Source organism: Notolepis coatsorum, assembly GCF_963971535.1.
Source record: "Notolepis coatsorum genome assembly, chromosome: 13".
Lineage (NCBI taxonomy): Eukaryota > Metazoa > Chordata > Actinopteri > Aulopiformes > Paralepididae > Notolepis > Notolepis coatsorum.
Window position 1 is genome coordinate 52,053,671 of NC_140177.1, and position 26,588 is coordinate 52,080,258.

Genomic DNA, 26,588 nt, shown 5'->3' on the forward strand with positions numbered 1-26,588 from the left:
CTTCAGGGAAACAGCGTAGAAAAGAGACGTCTCCCGTTAGCAACAGCACTGTGTTATCACACCGACATGTTGATTCAAAGGGTGTCTGTCGAGGATCTACTGAAAGGCGTGATTTGAAAAATGTAATTATTTTCAGTCTGCAACAAAGTTTCGAAAGTATACATTTGGATGTGTAACGTTCACGTGTATTATGTGCACGTCCAAAAGAGCTTTCACGTAAATCCAACTTTTCTTGAAAATATCAATGTATTCCTCTAGAAGAAGAAGAAGAAGAAGATATTTTTCAGCAAAATTTTTCCACTATTGGGTATAGTTGTCCTGCAAAAACCTTGAATTGAACACACTTAATTACAGTTCTCGTATCTGCTGCTTTGGGCCATGATTGCGAGTGAGTGATGTGTCTTGGAGGTTTGGAATGGGCAGCCAGCGCCTGTCAAGTGGCGTATTTGAATCTAGACGTCTGTGAATTACAGGAGATACTGGTGAGAGAGGGAATCCCAGTATTAGTTGCAGTACCTTGGCTTTCCACAAACATTGGATCCAGGCAAGCAACCTTGGCAGCAAAAAACGCATGGATGCAGTGCAGCACTGCAAAGAGGTTTGAGAATTCCAGCTCCTGGAACAGAAAATCAGAACATTTACTTAACTTCATTACTCTAAAAACATTGCTATGAACTAAAGTCCATCTTGACTTAAAGCTACAATAATGATTTTCTGACCCCTAGTGGGCAGTATGGAACCACTCTAAACATTGATTGATTGATTGATTGATTGATTGAAAAGTTTATTAACAGATTGCAGAATGGGTACAGTACAGTACAGCTCAATACATACAATTGTTAAGAGGATGCAGACCTGAGAAAGACTTTCGTCTTGTTTCCATCAGGGTCCCCCATTTTCAATTCATCATATGACACACATGACATACAGATAGACAGTACTGCTACATCTATACATTTATGACATACCAGATTTTCAAATACAGTACTGTTTGTGATACTAAAAAAATCCAGAAGAAGAGTATATACATTTGACATAGAAACTGTGCATTGGGGAGGCTGGGTAGGTGGGGTGGGGCTGTACATTGGAGGTGTGGGGGGGGGGGGGGGGGGGGGGGGGGGGGGGGGGGGGGGTTGGGTAGGGGGGGGGGGGGACACACTGTACATTGGAATACTGACATACATTTGACATGGAAACTGTACATTGGAGGAGGTTGGGTAGGTGGGGTGGGGTTGGGTGGGGCTGTACATTGGAATACTGACAAAGTCATGCTTGGTCTTTATTGTACAATTGGGTTAGGACATTTGTAGGGGCCAGTTTTGAATTGCAGTCTCCCGTAGGTGTTCTTTGAGAGTGTTTTTGAAGGTGGGTAGTGATTTACATTCCTTTACAGCTTTGGGTAGGGCGTTCCACATTGTTGTGGCATAATTGCGAAACGTGTTTAGTCCCTTGTTTGAGCCGAATCTGGGTTTTACATGATTTGTGGAGCTCCCTCTGGTGTTGTGATCGTGGTATTCACTGACCTTTGGGAAGTATTTTGACATGTACATGGGTACCTTGGTCGTGTAGTGTATCTTGTAGACCAGGCCCATTGCAAGTTGCTGTACTCTGTTGTCTACTCTAAGCCATCCTAGGTTGGCAAAGTGTGCAGGGGTGAGGTGGGTTCTAGGAGTCAGGTCAAGCAGTAGTCTGACTAGTTTGTTTTGAGATGTTTGTAATTTGGTTTTTAGTGCCTTTGAGGTGCTTTGGTACCATGAGGTGCAAGCATAGTCGTAGTACCCTTGAATGAGTGCTCCTGCCAGAGTCTTCAGGGTATTCTTGTTTACCAGGGAGGAGATCCGGTACAAGAAACGAGTTCGTTGATTGACTTTTTTTTATTACATTGGATGCCATTTTGTCACAGGAAAGATTAGCCTCTAGGATGGAACCTAGGTAGGTAATTTCATCTTTCCTTGTGACAATATTGTCACCCACTGTAACTGAGAAGCCGTCTGTTTTGCTGAGTTTGTTATTTGAACCGAAGAGAATGGACTCTGTTTTGCCCATGTGTAATGATAGTTTGTTGTCGGCGAGCCATATGCAGATTTTGCCTAGTTCCGAGCTGAGGGTTTTTTCAACCTGTAACTTGTTCTTGTCAGAGACCAGCAGGGCTGAGTCGTCCGCAAACAGGAACAAGTTGCAGTCACAAGCTGACGACATGTCATTTGCATAAATTAGGAACAGTAGTGGTCCTAGTATGCTTCCTTGTGGAACACCACAGTTCACTGTGAGGGGGGGGGATAGGGTACCGTTTACCTCCACCATCTGTTCTCTCCCCTCCAGGTAGGATTGTATCCAGCTCACTGATAAACTATCAAAACCAATTGCTTTTAGCTTGTCAATCAGAATGGTGTGATTGACAGTGTCGAAGGCCTTTTGTAGGTCTAGCATGACCATGCCGCAGTATTTGCCCGCGTCCACCTCTTGCTTGATGTGGTCGTTCAAATAGAGAAGGCATGTGTCAGTGGAGTGGGATGTTCTGAAGCCAGATTGGAATTCGTAGATTAGATTTTTATCCGTAAGGTACTTTTCGACCTGTTCGTATACTATTTTTTCCATGACTTTCGAGATGGATGTAAGGATAGAAACAGGGCGGTAGTTGCCTGGGTCTAATTTGCTGCCCTTTTTGTGCAGGGGTGTTACTCTCGCTATTTTGAAGTCCTTGGGGACGTGTCCCTGTTTTATGGAGAGGTTTATTATGTGTGTGATGACACACCCTTGATTTCTGCAAGCCTCATCTTGTTGCGCCAAAGTGATCATTTTAAATACACAATTAATCTTGTAACTAAGAGATTTTCTAAAAAGAAACTATTGTTTTCATGCATACTAGATTTCAACTACAACAACCTTCGCTTGGGCATTTCCTGGTTGTTAAATAAGGTACACCTACAAACATATTACTGTTCTGACAGCACAATATTCATAACAAATTAATTAAGAGATTTCTTTTAATAAAATAGGCAGAGCTATAGTGAGGGCCGGGTTTTGTCAACAAAGAAAATAAATGATGGAATGATTGATCAAGTAGGACACGTAACTCCTTCTGATGGCAGATGGTCCTAATACGTTTGGATAATGTATAAAATACTGAAAATAGCTATTGCAGCTTTAATGTTTTCCATGTTACTGATATACAGCAATACATAAACATACAGTAGAATGCAGGTATCATTACCTTTGCTTCAATAGCTTTAGAGTCTTGATTTTGAAACAAAAATTTGATCTTGCTCTTCCCGTCATCTGATGATCCTTTAAGTTGGGAGAACTTGTATCTCCAGAGGACAGCCTGTGTTGGATAAGGGTGCAGATTTAGATGATTATTAGATTTGTACTTTAATGAGCAATTCCACAGAAATGTATGTTTAAATAGGTAAGAACAATTAAATAAAAGTAAAAGAAAGTGCAAATAAATATTTCTTTAAGTATTTATATGAATTTTGGTATTCTTACACCAATGATATCATTACACACACCCCCCTATTCCTCGCTTTCCTCTCACCTGCACTGCATAACCCACTTTGCAACGTCTTTACCTGGCCAGTCCACCATACTGCCCCCTCCCTGATGCACTGGTGGCTGCTCACCATTCACCCGTATCCTGCACGCTCTTTTAATACTCCCCTCTTCTTGGGATTGGGGGAGGAAATGTTTTATATTATTTTTTATTTTTTGTGGTGTCTGTGGTAACACAATTTCATTATAATTATATATATATTTTTTTTATTGTCTGTTATTTCCGTTGTCATTATTGTTGTTGTTACTATGTCCTGTGAAGTCCTGTTTATTGTTGTTATTACTGTATTGTGTCTTGTTTCATGTAAAAAAAAAAAAGAGAGAAAATAAATCAAAATAAAATTTGATCACAAAAAAGAAATACTCCCCTCTTCTAACCCCTATCATACATTTCCTCCAAGGCTGAATCCTGAAGGTAAGTTAATTTCACATCAATTAGACACTATGTAAGTTAATTTATATCCCGTCATACATTTCCTCCCAAGGCAGAATCCTGAAGGTAAGTTCATTTCATACCTATTAAGCACTTGGTAAGTTCATTTCTATATCTACTAATCACTTTCCCTGCCAGCACGTCACTTATGCTGACATCTTCTGGCTAACTATTTTATCCTTCTGTCTAGATCAGTCTGCGGTCATGACTCTCGTCCCCACTCACAACTCCTACACTGTCTGTATAACTGTCCTGTTCTAAAACACAACAGTTGTGATTGGAGGATCAAGGAAAAGATGTCGGATGTCAAATGTCAGACCAATTGAATAAGTGGAACCATATAAACCCTCTACCTTGAGAAACACCTATGGTAGAAAACTAAAGGCAAAAATGCATCCAGAACCAGGCGGGTCTTAAAACCTGACTCCCCAGGTCTATATCTTTCTCGTTTTAACGCAATCAATTGCATCTGTAGGCTAATTTGTGCTGATATTCTCAACATTTCATTATCCTGTGAGAATCTGATTTAGTTGCTTATAAGTATAGATTTTAGCCAGTATTCCTGCATTATAATCCTCGTCATTTAATTCCTGCTGTTTCAACCATATTCCATTATATCTACAGTTAATTTCACCCCGCCCTACTCCGTTCACAGTCATTCTCAGGAATTGGCCTACCTACTGTATATTGGAAGCCATCTGCATATCTTTCCTGGTGTGTTGCAATCAATTGCAATAGTAATTTGCCTGATATTCTCAACATTTCATAATCATTTGTGAGAATCTGATTTAGTTGCTTAGGTCAGGAATTCCTGTTTTACAATCGCCACGAACAGTTAATTTCCTACTCGGTTCTCTGTGATCCTCAGGAATTTGCCTACCTATATTTGTCTTTTGTAAGTCCAGTTCCTCCAGCTCTGTAGCAGTTCCACATTCAGAATCCCTTCCCATCCACCCAGGCTTCCTAGCCTAGCATTCACACAGGCCGTCCTCCACCCTGCATACTTAGTATGTACTCCCATGGCTGAACCGCTAGCATTACATTACTGACACCAGATCAGATTATTCCATCTTTTGAGCCTTATAATCAGAGTGTGGTTCACCTCAGGGCCTTTGTCCCGGCCTGGCTTCCCAGGCCACCCTCTCCCAAGCCCCTGCACCAGCGCCCACCCATCCTCTCCTTCACCAGGGAACTGGTGCACCCCAGGTTCCTAATGTGGCCACCTCCTGAGCATCTCTTCAAGCCACCATTTCCCTGGCCACCTTCTCCAAAGCCCCTGCACCAGTCGCCACCATCCATGCTGTCCCCAGGGAGCTGGCGCACCCCAGGGCTCCCAGCCACCTCCCAAGCTTCTCCTGCCATCATTTCCCCATTTCTTCCTGAAGCCACCCTCTCAAAACCCCCACATCAGCACCCATCCAGCTTCTCCTCCACCAAGGAGCTGGCACCCCAGGGTCCATTGTCACCACCTCCCTGCCCTCTTCCCATGCCCTCCTCCTGGCATCCAATCCCGCCTTCCCTACGCAACACCCCATCAAATCTCCCTCCCTTCCCCCGGCCAGCTTACTCCGCCTGGGCCCCCTCCTCCCTTCTGTCCATCTCTTCCTGCTGTGTCCACCCTCTTTCTGCTGTGTCCCTGCTAGCTCCCCCCTCAGCTCCAGTTCCCCGCCCAGTCTTGCTGCCTTTCATTCCTGGAGTTTGCAGTGGCCTTCTCCACACCGTGCAGCTATTCCCCAGCTCCACAGTGGGCTCAGGGTCTATTTATTTATTTAATTATTTTCCCATCTGTGCCAACCTGACCCTCTAGTGTGAGAATAATTCTATTCTCATCGTCTGGCTTTTCCGCCAGGCGTGTGGCAGGGTTGGTGCAGTGGAACCAGTGTGCCTACTGGGGGGCGTTTGTCCAGGAATTATTCACCCAACTTCCACTTGTACCCAGTTCTCACCATCGGGTTTGGGGGTACTACGCAGACAAGTGGTCTGCAGCCCAGTGGACCTACAAACTCTCCAAACTCCTCCAGAGTCATCTACGCTCCATGAATCTACCCAGTAGTAGCAGCAGCTGCACACCGGCCCCTTCCCCCCATACCAATTTAATATCAGAAGCTATGTTTAACCTGGCCCATTTCCAGTTCCCCCCCCCCAATGCTCTGAATCCTGTGGTTTCAGTCCCGCCTCTAAACTGCAACCTCTCACATAGGCCTTCCAGCTGATCAGTTCTATCCGGGTAGGTGCTACAGGAAGGAGCTGTGCTACCACAGCTGTCCACAATTGCCTACCCATAACCACCATTAAAGCTGCAGTAGGCAACTTCGGTGAAATGAGCAAGAGTCAGTTTACCTGCCCAGCAGAAATAGAGCAAGCTCTGCATCACTTTTTCGAGACGGGACGCTTAGGGTGTATTCAGTCTCAGTAGGCTCTCCTGTGCAATCCAAACATTTTGACATGCTTCACGGCCCTCCCCTCTCTACACTGTGGACGTTTACAGTGCGTCTGCAAAATAGTTTGGGTTGAAAATGGATGTTGTTTCAACATTCGGATTGCGATACATTTCTCAGGAGAGCATACGGTAAGAATAAACCCTGAGCTCCTCAATAGTTTGAGCCAAGCCCGGCGTTGGGGGTGGGCCAGACCAGACTGTGCCCGCCTTCAATTGACCACCTAGCCTGCTGGTGGTGGTCCCGCTCTTATTATGTTTTAATTAAATCTTTCAGCAAGAGTGCTTTTTTAAAATGCTATAAATGTTATTTAAATTCTAAATTATTTAAAAAAAGATTTATCTATTCATTGTTATGCCTACTAACAATTAAAACTAAATAGGCTATTTGTGATTGATGTAATTTTAGACCTGTCACGATTCAGCGCCACATCACTTGGTTCAACAAGAAGAGACGCACAACAATCAACATACATCTACGAGATTACGTTGTTAAACAATCAACAATCAACTCAATCATCAAATGTTCTGTTGCTATCGCATGCACTTATCTGTGTTTCATTACACATATGAGTGCATGCTTACCAACTGTTTGCCTGTTTTATTGCAACACTACTATCACCGACATCTAAGAAGGGAGATCCCCCCTTGAATGGCCCTTCTAAGGTTTCTCTCCTCAACATTGCCTGTGGTGCATTTTTTCCTATTGCTAGGTTTTAGTGAGTTTTTCCTTACCTTCGCGTGGGGTATGTCTGGGAGTGTTGCATTTATTTATTTTACATGCATATATTTAAATTTTTTTGACTTTATGGTGTTTTGTTTTGTTCTTGAGTTATTGTGATGTTTCTTCTTGACTTGTTTAAAGAAGACGTGTCCGGCCCATGGGGACATTAACGTGTGTTGTTGGGTCTTACAAATAAATTTGATTTGATTTGATTTGATTCAACGGGAGCGCGAAACAATGATCAGGAAGAGGAGACACACATAGCGGAGCAACAGAGACTGTTTTACGGTTGTATTGATGCAGTGTGTGGAGAAATGTCCCGACACTTGGGAGAGCGTCACAGCGCACTCTTGGAATCACTTGATTCAATCGACCCAGAGAGTGACACGTTTTTGGACAAAGTGAAACCCCTCTTGGTGTTGACGAGCACCAACCTTGTGGATGCTGAATATGCTGTTGCTCGACAGTTTTATCTGCACACACATGAAAGGGTCTTCCCCGCCCTCAGAGGATGGGAAATGGACTCTGAAAACACTTCTCACCACCTGCCACAAGACCCTGGTGGCAATGCCAAGTGTCCTGATAGTGCTTACCGTACTTTTCCCCCCATTTTTCGACCCTGCGGCTTATATAACGGTGCGGCTTATATGTGACTTGACGTGACCAAACCCGAAAATGTAAAAATCTAAATATTGCTTTTTTGACTGCATTGAAATGTTATTTATCGGTTCCCTTATTTGCTAAACTTAATACAACTTGTAAATGAGTTAATTCTTGTTATTTGTCCGACAGTATTGTGTCCCAATGCTAATTACATATGGTAATTAAACATTAAAACACCCGCGGCTTATAGTCCAGTGCGGCTTATATATGTACACATCATTCAATTTAGCTGCTGCGGCTTATAGTCAGGTGCGGCTTATAGTGCGAAAAGTACGGTAAGTCTGCTTTAATGCTTGGGGCCTCCACTGCCACCTGTGAGAACTCTTTTTCAGCATTGAAAAACTTCTTCAGCGATCACAGAAGGAGCATGCTTGCTTCACCCACGCAAAGCGCATCTGATTCAACTATGTTTTGAAAAGGATCTGACCAAGAAATTCAGGGGGGAGTGGAAGGACTATTTGCTGAGGAGATTCAGTTCCGCAGGGAAGCGCCGTCTCTAGCTTTATTAGGCTCAACAAGGAGGCAGTGCCTCTACTTCCTTAGGCGCTTAAGGAAGTTCAAAGTGAGTCAGAAGATCCTTAAGAACTTCTACTCATGCACAGTAGAGAGCATCCTGACTGGTAACATCATCTCCTGGTTTGGGAATAGCACCGCACATGACCACAGCAGACTACAGAGAGTGGCCCGTTCAGCCGAACGCACAATTGGAGGTGGGCTTCCCACTCTCCAGGACATTTATAACAAGCGTTGCAGAGCCAAGGCTAAGAGAATAACCAAAGACTCTAGTCCAGGGGTTCTCAAACTTTTTCATACCGCGACCCCATTTTATTTAGGATTTTCTTTGGGGACCCCACAGTTAACTCATTCAGAGCCACGCCCATATGACCAAATTAGGGCTTGTAGGCCAGCGCTTTAGTCAATGGGAGGACGGGGATATTTGCGAACGCTTAAACTATATCTTAAATGATGGCTATGGGTCTAATACCCCCGTCGCTTATCAATGACTTGCTTGCAGTCAACATGTACGAAACGGATTGTTTTTTCATCGGTACATTTCTGTTTTATACCGTTTTGAATACGAGTATAGTTTTGGAGATTTCTAGTAATTCCAGAGAAAGACACGATAATAGCCCTTTAGTGGAATACACAAAACACGTTGTAATTTTTCTGCTGATTTATGAATCGTTTTCAAATAAACGCTAGATTATCGATAGTATATGTGTCCTCATGTACGAAGAGAAGCAGGTCTGAAAAATCGATTCTCCGTACTTTGGTCGGCGCAAACCTCACACACACACACACACACACTCTCCGATGGCGGAGAAAGGAACATCTGATTACCCCAAGATTCGTAACATAAAGGCCTTACCTCACATCTGATGTCATGCAAAAAGATTAATCCAATTCCTGATCGCCATGCCAAATATCGATCGCGTCCATTGATCCAACGTTATAGTCCAAACGTTAAAGTCCATGATGCTCCCAGTCGGGGGAGTCAATGCAATAGTATCCAGCTGCATGCCCGAGAAGTAAAACCTGGACCGGACTTATTTTTTTGATGCACAGTCCCAGCAAATCCAATCCAATGATGTGCAATACCATCCGGGAGACGATAAGCGGCGGTATTTGCCCTTTGCGAGCTCAGACCCATTCCCAATGATAACGTCAGGCTGGATGGATGAAAAATGTATGGATATCGCTAATAAAAGAAATAACGATTAAAACCTGACTATACTCGTGATTGGCACGCAAACGATGGCGAGTTAACCCGACTATACTCGTGGTTGGCACTGAATGGGTTAATGTATCGCGTTATTTCAAACGTGGAATTAAGGAATATCAAAATAAAAGCACACGTTGTTGAACTTGATCATGCATATTTATTAGAACATTGTATTACAGCACTATGTTATCAATACACATTTATAAAACAAGGCATATTTAGCCAAAATATGTTGCCAGAACATAAAAAATTTAAAATAAATGTGTTTTATTTTTTTAACTTTAACTTTTTTTAACCAATGCACTGTCACCTACCCATGACCCCAATTTGGGTCGCGACCCATAGTTTGAGAACCACTGCTCTAGTCACCCAAACAACTGCCTCTTTGAACTGCTGCGGTCAGGCAAGCGCTACCGGAGTCTCGTGGCCAGTACAGAGAGACTCAGAAGGAGCTTCTATCCCCAGGCCATCAGGATGCTCAATGACTCTATGTAACAACCCATCATCTACACTCATTGCACACACATCCACATGCACACACTCACTTTTAAACAAACACTCACCTTATTAACACTAACTTTAGACACTTTAACACTACATTATATTTATCTATTTACTAAAGAGATTTGCATTACATTCATACCTCATTTGCATTTGCACCTTACCCTAAAGTTTTGTACCTCATTGTCTGCATTTGTACCTCACTGTTTACACATTTTTACTCACTGTACTTACAGATTGTACTTAGGCTGTACTTTAGATTGTATATTGTATATTCCTCTTTTACTTAATTTTTTTCTGTATGAAGCACACTCTCAGGGGCTCATACAGAACCAAGCATTTCACCGTAAAGTACATGTATTTTATATTTTTATTGTGACAAATAATAAACAAACTTGAAACTTGAGCAACACAGAGGGTGTTTAATTGTCTGTATTTAAGAATATTAATAATAATACATTATATTTATAAAGCACTCATGAAAACCTCAAAGTGCTGTGGACGTGTGGTGCAGCAATGAAAATCAAATGCCCCTCCTATTGATTTGCTCTGGTCGCCGGGTCTGGCTTGAGCTTGTTCAATACTGGACCGATCAGTGATATTATGTGTATGATGTGATGTGTCAGGTACGCGTCTATGCTTTTACCAACCGGTTCGTGTTTCCGGGTTCCCGTTTTGCGCTCTGATTGGCCACTGACCTACGTTAGTACGCCCCCCTCGCTATGAGCGTAGAGAGAGAAATAATGCGTGGACACTTTGAAATGGGTACGCCCTACTGCCTCCAGGAACAGCTGTTTCTGCGTGACTTTATGTGCGCTAAAGTTCAAGTTTAAAGTTCTTAGAAATGCCGGTAAATGCCGGTTCATTCATGCTTTGAGGCACGCTTCCTGACAGGATTTTATAATATTGTATTTTATAATATTGTAGCTTGACAATTTTAAGAAACTACACTCTCAGCTGAGAGTCGAGAAACGTCGCTCTCAGCAGACACTACACTCTCAGCTGAGAGTCAAGAAACGACGCTCTCAGCAGTCATCTTATGCAGCATCACTTTTCACATCAAAACAAAAGTAGAACTGTAATGTGGAGTGGACTTAAACATATTTACAATTAGCATTTTATAAAGTAGAACTCTAATGTTTACTTTCTCAGTCAGTGCTAAGTGCAGCATCCCTTTTCACATCAAAACAAAAGTAGAACTGGAATGTGGACTTTCGCATATTATTAACATTGACAAACATATTTACAATTAGCATTTTATAAAGTAGAACTGTTATGTTTACTTTCTCAGTCAGTGCTAAGTGCAGCATCCCTATTATTATTATTATTATTATTATTATCCCATATTATAAAATCCTGTCAATACAATATTATAAAATCCTGTCAGGAAGCGTGCCTCAAAGCATGAATGAACCGGCATTTACCGGCATTTCTAAGCACTTTAAACTTACCAGACTTTAGCGCACATAAAGTCACGCGGAAACAGCTGTTCCTGGAGGCAGTACTGTGATACGCATTTCAGTGTCCTGCTACGCTCATAGCGAGGAGGGCGTACTAGCGTAGGTCAGTGGCCAATCAGAGCGCAAAACGGGAACCCGGAAACACGAACCGGTTGGTAAAAGCATAGACGTGTCAGGTACATGGTAGACTGACCAAAATAGCGAAGTTATCCTTTAAATGTAAACATATTATCTGTGATGATGTCATTACACACTCCGCCCTATTCCTCGCCTTCTGTTTCTCTCTCACCTGCACTGCATAACGCCACCCATACTTTGTAATACGTCTTTACTTGGCCAGTCCACCTGATCGACCATACTGCCCCTCCCCACTGCATTGCTCGTCATTCACCCCCCTCTCACACGCTTTCCTCTTTAAATACTCCCCTCTTCTAACCCCTGTCATACATTTCCTTCAAGGTTGAATTATGAAGGTAAGTTAATTTCATACCTATTGGTACGTTCATTTCTATATCTACTAATAATCACTTATACTAGCCTAACTATTTTCTCCTTCTCATTGCTAGATCCATCTGCGGTCCTGAAAGGAACCCCATTCCCCCACCCTTAATTACTAGCCCAGGCCTACACTCGATCACCTCATTAGAGGGGTTAGGGAATAATTTCTTCCTCAGTCTATCCCAAATTGGCCTGGGATTATCTGTTTTTCCCGCTTCCCTGTGTAATAGAGGTCCCTGACTCATCCAAACCACTATTATATTCCTCTTTTAGAGCAAGCACTTTGCTTCCCTTCCGGAGGGCCAGTCCACCGGGCTGAAGGCCAGCGCCTCACAGAAGGTTCAGTTCCCTTCCCATCTTCTCTCTCTCCATCCTCTCCCAGGCCGAGTGCACCTGTCCAGGAGCTGCATACGCTCCAAGTGCATCCTCCCTAAGCTGACAATTTTGTGGCTGTTGCAGCTCCGCCCAATCCATCATATTCCTATTAAATACGTAAACATACAGGTATTCTCTGCGTTTTGAGTTCTAAAAGTAAACTCAGACCATTCATCCACTCAGACCATTCAGATCAAATTCAGACCAAATGCTCGAGCACCAGCATGTCAGACCAAAACAATGGTGTGCTTACATAGGATTATACATAGAGAAAAATAAAAAAAATAATCCTATTGACTACCTACATGTTTATTGTTGTTCAATGTGAGCGATCTGTAGTGCCGAATTTCCCTCGGGATTAATAAAGGATTTCTATTCTATTCTTTTTTTTTTATCCACTTTTTCTCCAATTTTTCTATATTTTCTCCCATCCCAATTTCGTATCATCCAATTCAACGAACGCTGTTTCTTGCCTCCCACAAGCCGGCTGCAATGTGGACTAAGTCATACATAGCACAAGTCCCCTCCGGTACTTGAGGTAACAGCAGTCGCATCTTTTCATCTGCGCAGCTCGATCTCTCAGTGGCGAGGAGTAACGCGTGGGAGGCTCACGCTGCCCCCGACACTTCCTGATTCTACTGCGCAGGCGCACCAACCGACCTGTAGGAGTCGCTGTCCACAACGCCCGATCCCCACCCATCAGTTTCCCACCCCCTAATACGGCCAATGTGTATTAGTATGAACGACCAGCTAAACTGAAAGCAATGTGGAGCGTCTCCGCATTCGTGGCGAGCGCCTTGCCCACTACGCCACGTAGCCGCCGGATTTCTATTCTATTCTAAGTTACATTTTAAGTTAAAAAAGAGAATATTTACGAGCATTTTATTTTTGAAAACGAGAGCAGAGAAAGGGACCTCTCAACTAGCAGAGCGCTTATTCAGGTGCATTCCACTTGGGGAAATGAGAAGTAGGGAGGAGATACATGCACGCAACATGCATATAATAACATTCATTTTGGACCCGTCAGAATTCTTTAAATTATAAATTCATAATCAATAGGATTTTTTTGGGGGAGGGCAATACTTTTATTCTGCACCTTTCTAAAAGCTCTGTGGATGCTACAGGTGTTATCACAACCGAGGCGCCCAGCACGTCGCGGGGACAAAACAGCGAGGCATCGCTCCTCACACCGGCGCCGGAGATCAACAGCATCCACGCAATTGACGCTTCAGCCAGCAGTTGCACCAGCCGACCAGCAAGCGGCGACATACCCTCACAGAAGCCCCAGCGGACTCGGCGAGTGGCTAAAGGGAGAGCGGCGCGGGACATCGAGACCACCAAGGACCCGACGGTTAGCTTGGCTGGCCCCGCCAAGGCCGCCATGCCAGCAAGTCTACCCGGGCCGAGGCCAGGACAAAAGGCACCCCCCCTCCCCCACAATGGAGTACAATCAGACATATCTGTAATCAACCAGCCCCCCCCCCACATCGCGGGCTTTCACACAAAGGAATACAGACACCAGCAAAGGACAAAGCATCACCCCTCCCCCCCCTCCCCACCCACGGCACAAACAGCAACAACGCCCCCCCTCCCCCCACCACAGGACAGGACACAATTGAACAGAGTTACCTCAACTGTGACGACATCAAACTTATTACAAGCAAAAATGGACTTCACATATTTCATCTGAATACAAATAGCCTGAGACCGAAACTGGCTGAAATCAAACAGTTGTTTTTAAACGGTAAGGCTAACATATTGTGTTTCACAGAAACAAAATTAGACTCATCTGTACAGGATCCAGAGATTGAAATTGAAAACTACTCAATAGTCAGGAGGGATAGGAACCAGTATGGAGGTGGCGTCTGTGTGTATATACACAAGGATACCAAATACATCAACCGTACTGACCTTAACCATGATGAAATTGAAACTGTTTGGATTGAAATCTTATTAGACAGGGCGAAACCGGTACTAGTAGGCACAATCTATAGACCACCAGAACAGAGTGGGTTTTATGACACACTTGATGGGTGTTTAGCTGGGGTGGAGGGGGTAGAAAAAATTCTTATTGGGGACTGGAACACGGATATGCTGCGTAAATCAGCACCCGTCTTCAAGGCCTTCTGTAGATTTTCTGACCTGCACGGTTTCAGCCAGCTAATCACACAACCCACAAGGGTATGCGATTCGACACAAACCACCATTGACCTCATTTTGACCTCTGACAAGTCCATGATCTCCAGTAAAGGGGTGATAGCATGCGGGTTAAGTGATCATTATATGATTTTCTGTACCCGCAAAAAGCTAAAACAGAAGGCCGGCTGTCACAAAACAGTCACATCTAGAGACCTCAAAACTTACTCTAGAGAGGCCTTTAACCTAGAACTGGGGAGCTTGGACTGGTCAGATGAGCTCAGTGGTACACAGGTTGAAGAAACATGGCTTGGATTCAAAACCAAATTCACAGCAATACTCAACAACATGGCACCGATAAGAACCACCAGGGTTAAAAATCGCGCTGAGGCATGGATGCACACTGAAATACTGGCCGCTATGAAAACCAGAGACAAAAAATGCTCTGAACTTCATAAAAGTCAGACAAAGCTTTCCAAAAGCTCAAACAGTGAACTCCAAGCCCACGTGGTTGAACTAAAAATCCAAAGAAACAGACTAAGAAATGACGTAAACACCATGATCAGAACCGCAAAAAGAAATTTCATCAACGACAAAACTGAGGAAAACAAAAACAAACCCCGAGAACTTTGGAAATTACTCAATAATCAACTAGGCTGCAGTAAAAAACTTAAAACCAGATTCTCAAACATAAACATAAAGACGGACAACACGCTCATCACAGACAAGCTGGATGTAGCCAATTACTTAAACATCTTCTTCACAAACATAGCCACAACACTGGTAAACAAACTACCCTCCCACTCAGGGCATTATGGGGTAGAACACATAGTAGCATACTACAAAAACCTAGGGGTCCACAAAGACGACTTCAAACTTGAAATGGTAACAACCGATGAGGTACTCAAAAAATTGAGCGCCCCCCAACCTAACAAGGCCACTGGCCATGACAACATCCCCTCCAAATTCCTCAGAGACGCAGCAGCCGCCATCACCCCAGTCATCACACACATAATAAACCTCTCTATAAAACAGGGGCACGTCCCCAAGGACTTCAAAATTGCGAGAGTGACCCCTCTACACAAAAAGGGCAGCAAATTAGACCCAGGCAACTACCGCCCTGTTTCTATTCTTACCTCCATCTCGAAAGTCATGGAGAAAATAGTCTACGAACAGGTCGAAAAGTACCTGGCGGAAAAAAACCTAATCTACGAATTCCAATCTGGCTTCAGAACGTCCCACTCCACTGACACATGCCTCCTCTATTTGAACGACCACATCAAACAAGAGGTGGACGCTGGCAAATACTGCGGCATGGTCATGCTGGACCTACAAAAGGCCTTCGACACTGTCAATCACTCCATTCTAATGGACAAGCTAAAAGCAATTGGTTTTGATAGCCTATCAGTGAGCTGGATGCAATCCTACCTGGAGGGGAGAGAACAGATGGTAGAGGTAAACGGTACTCTATCCCCCCCCCTCACAGTGAGCTGTGGTGTTCCACAAGGAAGCATACTAGGACCGCTACTCTTCCTAATTTATGCAAATGACATGTCGTCAGCCTGTGACTGCAACTTGTTCCTGTTTGCGGACGACTCAGCCCTGCTGGTCTCTGACAAGAACAAATTGCAGGTTGAAAAAACCCTCAGCACGGAACTAGGCAAAATCTGCATATGGCTCGCTGATAACAAACTATCATTACACATGGGCAAAACAGAGTCCATTCTCTTCGGTTCAAATAACAAACTCAGCAAGACCGACGGCTTCTCAGTTACAGTGGGTGACAATATTGTCACAAGGAAAGACGAAATTACCTACCTGGGTTCCATCCTAGAGGCAAATCTTTCCTGTGACAAAATGGCATCCAATGTAATAAAAAAAGTCAACCAACGAACTAGATTCTTGTACCGGATCTCCTCTCTGGTAAACAAGAATACCCTGAGGACTCTGGCAGGAGCACTCATTCAAGGGTACTATGACTATGCGTGCACCTCATGGTACCAAAGCACCTCAAAGGCGCTTAAAACAAAATTACAAACATCACAAAACAAACTGGTCAGACTACTACTTGACCTGAACCCCAGAACCCACCTCACCCCTGCCCACTTTGCCAACCTAGGATGGCTTAGAGTAGACGACAGAGTACAGCAACTTGCAATGGGCCTGGTCTACAAGATACACTATACGACCGGGGTGCCCATGTACATGTCAAAATACTTCCCAAAGGTCAGTGAATACCACAACCACTACACCAGAGGAAGCTCAACAAATCATGTTAAACCCAGATTCGGCTCAAACAAGGGACTAAACACGTTTCGCAATTATGCCACAACAATGTGGAACGCCCTACCCAAAGCTGTAAAGGAATGTGAATCCCTGCCCACATTCAAAACCGCCCTTAAAGAGCACCTACGGGAGGCTGCAATTCGAAACTGGCCACCGTAAATGCCCAAAACCCCCACCACCTCCTAATAGACAGTCTCCTCCCCACCGCATGTATATATTCCCTCCCCGCCGTATGTATATTCCCCTCCCACCCACCCACCCCCTCCTAATGTACAGTCCCCTCCCCATCATATGTATATACTCTGTCAGGATCTAGGGGTAACAGTACTGTATATTTGAATACCGCCTATGTCACAAATGTATCAGTACTAAATACCTATATGTCCCTATGCCATAAATGTCATGTATGTTATGTATGTCATAAATGTCTATATGAATTGAAAATGGGGGACCCTGATGGAAACAAGACAAACGTCTTTCTCAGGTCTGCATCCCCTTAACAATTGTATGTATTGAGCCGTACTGTATTGTACCCATTCTGCAATCTGTTAAATAAAGTTTTCATTCATTCATTCATTCATTCATTCATCGATAGCACCTTTAAATGTAATTGCAATGATAATCATGCAATGATGCTAGAGATGTGCTGCACAAATAGCACAGCTACCTTCACACCAAATTCTACTTCTGCGTCTCGCCTTTCCAGAGATGCTCTCGTCTCAAGGAGGGGGCATCCTACCCTTCACGTGAGACGAGGTCAGACGAGCAGCAGAGGGCTTGGGCAGAGGGTGAAGAGGAGTAGAGGAGGTTCGAGAATGTTTTGAAAATGCACCAGAAATTCCTAAAGCTGTTTCTGTAACTTGCCTATAGCAACTTTGAATTATTGAGTAATACCACCAAGCCTATTGTTCTGCAACTGCAGTTTACACAGGAATTGTGTTCCCCAGTCTTGTCTTTGTAAACAATACACTGGCAGCATGGCAGGAGCCTTTGGGGAACATTGTTCCTTCATATTGCCGGAAATTAGGCCAAAATCCCAGACAACAATATGACAGCGCTTTGTGTCCTGTTCATCCCCATAATGCGTTCCAGTGGAGTACGTTGTGTGGCACTCAGACTTGGGTAAAGGCCAAAATGAACTGTGGGCAAGAGTAAAAAGGTTTGGGCTGGAGGGAACCAGCTGTCAAGACAGATGCGCTGTATGCCGGTAAAGAATAAATTAGCAACACCAAAAGAGGCACCATGATTCTTTTTTTTTCATGGTATCTACTCTTCTACATACTGTTTTTGCTCAGTGCTTTTCCCTCTAAATGAACCCATTATCCCTATCTGTATCGACAAGAAAGAGGTTTTTCTCAGCTTACCTTCGATGCAGCATCGAAGCACACAAAGCCCATGCTGAAGTCAATAGTGAGTCCCATGAGATGGCTCTCCATGATACAGGCATATGTTTTACACTGCGGATAACAGGAGAGCAAAGCGTTAGAGACGTTCGATACCAGAGGCACAGAGGACTGCATAACCTAGTTGAGGGACCCTCAAATAGAACCACATTTGGCTACAGACTCTCATTTGGTAATATTTTGTCCCAGGAATCTCCATCTGAGAAGATCTTTGTTGTTGGCTATAATGACTTAGTATGGACTTCCACAAATGTGTCTGAGAGAGATGTGGAGAGATGTGATTAGTCAATACTATACATTCTTGCATTAGGCTAACTCTAACAACAGGCCATGGTATATGGTTATTATATCACAGCTAAGTAAGACACACTTCAATTAAAATATTTATGTTATTATTAGTACATTCTTATTAGTAAATAATAATGTTCAAAATAAAAAGACCGTCCTGGCTGCCTGCACTTCGAGGCATTTGCTATGCAACATACACACTAACAACTAGTTGGCATTCTTTTTTTCATAGTTGGGCAGATATGCCGACTATTTATCAAGGCCGAACGCTGTTTTAATGTACGACCTGGGGTTGACGCATGCCCAGTTTAACTGGGAATCCCCGTTCAACGTGAGGTCAACTATCGTAACCGATCGTCCTGCTATATTCCTTTGTCTGTAATGTATTAGTCTCCCAGTTACAGTAGTAGCTAGATTCATACATTTAGTGGAAGTGTCAATAATGAAAGAATCTGGATAAAACCATCGCTTTATCGGTTTGACTCAGATGATTCTAACGGACATTTTTTAACCTCTCTTGGTCCATGTATGGGCATATGTGCATGCCGTGACATGAGGTATTCCCCAATCAGCATGCATCAGGCCCAGTTGCCTCCGTAGGCCAGACCGTCTCATTTAACAAGGCTAAAGTTTTTTTCCTCAGACGCGGAGTGATACTGATTAAACCATGATTTTGTGAAAAGGAATTAGAATCATAGCTGTGGATTATGCTTAATATACCACGGTTATGAACCAATCAGATTGCTTAATAATTTAGTAATTTGAGATACCCATATTATTATGGTATTATACCATGGCATGGGTGAATACACAATTCTGATAGAGGGGTGTTGATTAATTTCAGATATACTGCACGGCTGGAGGGTCATCACAGTTCAAAATGCGCTTGTCTCACTCACCAGGAATTCATAGCATATGTAATGAAATGTTGTGCGCCAAATTTTGTAGAATTTCCTACGAACCGGCGAAGAGCCATTTTCTTCTTTTTGGCGATTATTATTTTTCCAAGATAGTGCCAGGAAAGCAGATTGGTATGTGGAGAGGCAATTTATTTCTGGATTTGCATAATCCCTTGCATTTATCATGGCACACCCCGTCCTCGCAATTCAACTCGTGACAATGACCGTACTTGAGGATACGACTGACGATGTTAAGTCAAGCAATTACTTTCCAACACTGACCGCCAGTGAGCGGTCGCACCATTGTGAAAAGATACATTTGATCCGTTTTCAGGCATGCCTCTTCAGTCTTCCCCTGTGGTATTCCCCCAGTCAACCGCAGGATATTCTCCTCATTTCCCTACCTGGGCCCTCATTCATCAACGTGTCTTACGCACAGATTTGTGCTTAACCTGTGCGTACGACCATTTCTAAGCAAAGAGTGGGATTCATCAATTTCAACTTGAACTTGACTCCGTGCTTATGTGTACGCACAGCTCGGAGAACACTTAGCTGACGCCCAGTGGTAGAATATATTATTACAACAAGGAAATGAGCTTCTGTGCATTAGTTTCAACACTGGCATGTTCTGTATGAACCGTAATTCATTATAGTTCATTGTAAAATAGCAACAGTAGTGTAATTATGGTCAAAACCCTATAAATAGCATTTGGAATAATAGATCTTTCTCTCAGAATGAATGCAGCATGGTTTATATAGCGTTATCGGAATATACGGGGTGTACTGACTGACTGCGCTCCGCGTAGCTCAACTCGTTATTATTTTGCGCACAGACCGCAGAAACACGGGAACGTTTTGATTATATTTAAAAGGCTTTACGTTAAACGAAACAAGTGGAATTTCGAAGCTGTAAGCAGAATACAAGTCATATGAACACCCACGATATAGTGTTCTTCCCCCTTTTTACTGTATAAGAAAGAATAAAAAACGCATTGCAATGACACCAGATAGTGGACAGACTATGTATATGATGGGATTCAAGTTCGCGTTTTTGTTGATCATAGGCATGCTGTCAGAGTATGATATCTTAATCAAACATTCTAGAACATTTGTCGTCACAGATCATGTCCTAATAGAACATAGGCTATGGCATGGTCCATCGTGATATTGTGTAGACTGTTATTACTGTACCGGTACCACCCATTGTGACAACAGCCTTGTGAGTCCCGCACACAAACATGATGGAATTCAAGTTCATGTATTGAAAGGCAGGCTACATCATACATGCAGTGAGATTCATTGTTCTTGTATATGCTCTCGTATTATTGTTTATATAGGCTACCCAATACTGACATCAAAATAGATTGTAGTATGCCTCTAGAAATCATATGCAGCAGGTAGAAAATTGACGGAAAATCCATCGCGATTTGGAATAAAATTGAGGAGAACTTTAATCCCTGGGTATTAATCAAACAACACGGGAAAAGGCAGTCATATTCCGGCACGGTCTTTATTAGTGTTTGCGCTGCCCAGGCAGCAATGGTTAATAGATATCATATCCGACATCACCGTTCTCATAACACGCTTCCCTCGGCTTAGTCCATTTTTCCACATTTCATGGGGGTATTCCATTACCGTATATGGTTAATCGGGGCGGTTCTGGTATGCAAATACTTAAAACAGTGCACGAGCTCAAACGTAGGATCAAAGTCATATTTATCAAGACAGGTGTGCGTAGAACCTGTGTACGCACGTGTGATGAATCCCGTTTTTCTTGTGCGTGCACTGATTCTAGATTCTGTGCTTACGTGTGGAAATAGAACATATTCTACGCCACGTTGATGAATGAGGGCCCTGGACATTTAATATTACACTTGTAAATCTCCAAATGACCAAAAATGAAGAGGTAACAACTATTTCTTTATAATATTATTATTATTTCTGGGCCTTGATATTCTTCGACATGATTTATATCCCTGTTTTCCCCCCCTAAAGTTGTAGTTTAATGCCTGCCAAGAAGAGTGATCAAATTTAGTCAAATTCATGATGTAATTGCCGGTCTGATGTATAATCACAGTAGTAGCGAGCACTGCTACCTTATATTGCTTAGCAACAGGGAACTAATTGCCGTCCGTGAAAGCTTTGGTCTTCCAAGCTAAGGCATTCAAACCTTATGTTTGAAAGGATTATGTAAATACAATGAAAAAAGAAATTGTGGGCATTGCATGGAAGTTGGAATGTTAATCTCAACTGCCACTGGGATGTTCATCAAAATGACGTTGCCATGGTAACACCAGAGACACTTTATGTAATGAGGAGACGGCACACTCCTATGCAGAAAGTTAGACCATGTTCCACTGTCAAACATCTGCCCACAGAGGACGTAAACAAATGATTAAACCCTGTTTGGTGCTACTTACTGTATACTCCATTTCCATTAACATATTGAATAAATAATATTATTGTTCCTGCCATATTTTTTTGTCTCTTTTATAAATAAGAACTGAAAATGACGTTATTCACTGTGTCCATGGAAGCAGAACATATTGCCTGTTTACTTTTCTGATAACTGATAACAACTGATGTTGCGTTTAGACTAGTGTTTTGGGATGGAATTCTGCGTGCAGATGAGGCTGTAAAGACTCGAGACGACGGAGCCCCGCTGTCACACGATTGGCGCATATGTCACATGACGTGCTGTGAAGACCCGCCCTACTCTGCCTCTGATTCGCAGACTGTGGGTGGGGGAATGTGATTGGACCAAAGCAGAGTCACTCACAGACAGTGGCTCCAGTCACTAATAGTTGCGATAGCCGCGGGACAGATTCTTGTGTATTTAAAAGTACTGCCAATGTAGCCTTCAGGTGATCGCCATGGATAGAATCAGACATGCTTTGTTTACGCTTCTAGGCTACTGGCGCATGCCTGTGATGTTAGCAGTACGCGCGACGAGAGCCTTGAGAACCCTTTCGTCATAGTTTTATGCGGTTTGACAGTTTAGAATGATGATAGCGCAAAGGTTTATCGTTTCTAGGAATTCCACCCAGGAAGGTGGTCTCACTTTTTTGCGATTTCTCCCCGTAAAAACGCTGTTGCCGTATAAACAAAAGGCACATCCGAAAAAATATTTTTGCGGATTCACCTGCTAGCGTTTCCATCTAAACAGGGCCTGATTCTCATAAATGTTCCGACAAGCTTAATGTTTGGTTATTAGTGATACTCTGTATACACCCAATCCAAAGTTATAGCCACATTTCTTTCAAACTAATTTGGTCATGGATGTCAGGATTTTAGGGTTGGGTGTTTTTTTGATGAATATAAACTTTTATTGCAGATGTTAGGAAAGTTTTCCATTAGGGACATAATTAGCAGTGAATCTCCATTCAAAGAGACAGGGGTCAGGTCTTGTTAAGTGTCAAGATGGTGGCAGAGTGAACTGACTTTAGACAAACATTGGTAGCACGTCAGATGTCGGTCTCCTGTGCAAACCCAAAACTGATTTCCATGGCAACATGATCAAAATTAATCAAGTCGTTCATTCTGACCTTTTTGATGCATATTATTTCTTTGGATTCAGATACTTACTTGTATCCTCTCCACCTCTAGGAACGTGGCCATCTGAAAAGACTTTTCCCAGGTCAGCAGTTCACAGTCCAGCTCCACACTGAAGAACAGGTCCTCCCCACATTCCGTCTGGACACTGAAGCAATGCTTCCTCTTATCCAGAAGGTCATTGTCCTAAGATAGCACAGTTAGCGCTGCCATGGTGATCATGTACAGATAACGTACAGTGGCTCAGAGATAAGGATGAAGTGACAGTGATATTTGAGCTGCAGCGTTCTCTTAACAGCGGCTAAAGGCAGTTTTTTCCATTACACCTGTGTAGCAGTGCAGTATAACCCTGCAGGTTTAACACTGTGGGATAAAGGTACTGATATACGCAAAACCACAGCAAATAGCTCACACTGTAGGATTCCAAAAGCCAAACGCCACTGTGACAAATGCACGGTACTATAAGGTCATGGTAAATCTGATTAAATGTTTGAATCAATACAGTATATTGATTCAATTTACCACAGGGGATTCCTAGGTAATACATTTAATTTAAATACACATCACTTAAAATGAAAGACGACCTACAGTACGTGCTACCGTGGGTATAGAGATGAGAAAGAATAATGCCGAAAAACGGAACAACTTTGAACAGGATTTCTGTGGGATTGGATAGCATTGCATAAAACATCTTCAAATACATTTTCCATTGTTCTTTATGTTTCCCAAGGCACACTCTTGAGGCACTTGAGATATCCCTTAATGTTTCAGGAATGCTTCAGGCATGAATTAATTCTTACCTTTAAAACCTTGGACATGATCTCATACACAGTGAAGCTCTTCTCCGCTCTGGTCCAGTCCCATGTTGTCACCTAAAATATTTTACATTTCACTTTAGTCTCTCAATTAGTGCATTCAGACATTTTCACGAGATGTTCTATTGTACGTTAAAAATCATTTGAAAAGGGAAGTGCTGCTTCTAATAATTGAGCTGCTATATCTACTGATCCAGATGGCTGTCTCTTACATTTTCTTTTGAGGACAAATTATGGCTGAAGTTTAACTTCCAACATTTTGGGAAATACACGTATTTGCCATCAGTCAGACAAGAAGATTGATGAGTTTCAGTGTCCAGTAGTCCCAGAGAGGTCCAGGTGCATGCTAAACTAGCTTAGCTCATGGAATGGAAGCAGATAGCCTAGCTCTGTCAAAAGTGAAAAAAATCCAACTTCCAACAACTCCATAACAGAGTGTTCCTTAATTTCTTTTTTTAATATCCCACTTAATATATTTTATTTATACGGACATGTATATCTGTTTCTATATGAAAAATATATTTGTCATCCCATATTCCTATGCGACCTACCAGTACATTAGTCACAGGCACATTCAGTGGTACAGTCTTTATCTATCAATCACTTCCTATCTCTAATCAATAGCTTCTCCCTTATGTCACAATCACTTTCATGGCTGGCAAAAATGTAAACACAGATTTTATGATCATCATCAATCGAGGTAAAGATCAATAGAGGACAAATGGTTTGGTGAAACTCCACCGTTAGCCAGTAGGACAACATTCTGTCAGTAAACAATACTGCCCCATTGCTAGAATAATGGTTCTCAATGAGGAACCCCAGGGTTTCTTGAGGGGTTCCAGGGCTACCCAGATATTTTCTTTTTGAATAATTTCACTATTTATTTATTCATTACTATTCCAATGAGATAATATACAAGAGTGACTTTCTCCACTGTTATTTCCCCTATGACATTATTGATTGATTGAAGTTTATTTCAAATATGCAACAACAAACAAACAACAAGTACAGATATAGCCTTAAGCCATTCAAATCATAAATATATTAAAAGAAAAACTAGAATAAATCTAACAGATTTTTTTTAAAGGAGTGGGAAGAAGTATAGTTATTTAATCCCACCCTTTTTACTCATCATCAGATCATAATTTACTAATTCATAACTACCTGCTCTCTTTATTGTCAGACTTATAATGAAACAATGAACTTAGTTAACAAAACATTCTTTATTAATTCCTTATTATTATTTGCCAAAACTGTAGATTACCCTGTATAGTTCCTCTAGCCATTTTATATACAACAAATACATTATAGACCAGTGGTTCTCATGTTTATTTCCGGGTTGCAGTGTTTGCTAATACAATAGCTGACAGGGAATAGATTTATAGACTACAGATGGAAATTAGGTTCTGCTAAATCTGGTGCAAACATATTTTCATGTGACAATGATTAATGTAAATGCACATCGTCTATAAATAAATAAAATACAAATATAAAACTTGGGCCCAAGCTGTTCCCCTAGCAACAATATTCTTCTCAAACGATATATACATTCAGGGCTGCTTGACAGGATATAACCACAGCTCTAGAGCAGGACCATATATATAAATATATATGATTGAAAATATATGAATGTATTGCTACAACATTAGTATTAAAAAAGAATAAAGTGGAAACCTACAGGCGGTGCTGAGAACTTGAAGAGTGCAGAGCCCCTCAAAGCGAGAAACTTTGGTGAATACATCCGGTCGTGAATGGAGTCCTGCTCCTTCTCGTCTGCCCAGCCCATGTAGATGATCTATCAACCATCGAAAAGAGAGACGGGGAACATAGGACAGATCGAAGGTTATTAAATCAAGGGTGAAGTTGAAAGGCAAAAAAGCAAAAGGCCAAAGAAAGTAAGAGAGTAGAAAGAGAGAGACGCAGAGAGACTCTTACACATCTACAAAGAGGATAGTAAGCAAGCAGTAAAATGTTTGCTTGCATTTCCGTGTGGACATTTTGATGGATGACAAAAGCAACTGAGTGAAAGATTCAGGACAAGCAAGTCACTTGTAATGCGGTTTAATTGCTACGACGATACAAGACGAGCCGTCAAATGACTTCATGCTTTGTCATATGGGAGGGACTGTTGAATTAATTATATTTAAAAAATCATGAAATTCAGTATCCGGGCCGAAAAGAAAAAATGATAAAAGATTGACAGAGAACTGAGCAAGGGCACTCGCTCGATAATGATTTCTCTGTGGCCGGGCCTTTATGATGCAAATGTTCTCTCTCTCTTGCAAGTTATTATGAGATGCAGTCAAATTCCTTTTCTTCGACTGATTTACCTGGTTAGTTTAACATTCTGTTTCATGGACAAAACTAACACCTGGAGAGGAACTACTGTATCAAGGCTTTCATTAAAGACGGCAAGGATGCTATCTCCGTATATCAAAACTCCCTTTAATCAAAACTGATGGGCGGCATCACAGTGCTAGAGTTTCCACTCGAAACAGAGGAGGAAAGAAGAGCAGAGGCAGCAGAAGTTCAGTATAAAGATATTGGATAAATCCACAAAGAATGGATTGCACGGAGCAAGTTGCACCCTTACTTACAATTCATTATGAAATGAAAATGGGGGACCCTGATGTAAACAAGACGAAAGTCTTTCTCTGGTCTGCATCCCAATTGTGTGTATTGAGCCGTACTGTATTGTACCCATTCTGCAATCTGCTAATAAAATGTTCATTCAATCAATCAATCTGCACGGTGATTGATTGAATGAAAATTTTATTAACAGATTGCAGAATGGGTACAATACAGTACGGCTCAATACACACAATTGGGATGCAGACCAGAGA

General features: G+C 42.4%; 1 protein-coding gene across 1 annotated transcript in view; it reads right to left on the reverse strand.

Moving 5' to 3' along the window:
- Positions 1-433: 433 nt before the first annotated feature.
- Positions 434-26,588, reverse strand: part of sntg1 (syntrophin, gamma 1) — a gene marked incomplete at both ends in the record, with an annotated part of 83,751 nt that continues 57,596 nt past the window's right edge. Inside the window, 6 exons of the mRNA XM_084328121.1 lie at positions 434-616; positions 3,215-3,325; positions 18,153-18,245; positions 22,964-23,116; positions 23,731-23,802; positions 25,424-25,540. Coding sequence (XP_084184247.1) covers positions 434-616; positions 3,215-3,325; positions 18,153-18,245; positions 22,964-23,116; positions 23,731-23,802; positions 25,424-25,540 — 729 coding nt within the window. The remainder of the gene's footprint in view (positions 617-3,214; positions 3,326-18,152; positions 18,246-22,963; positions 23,117-23,730; positions 23,803-25,423; positions 25,541-26,588) is intronic.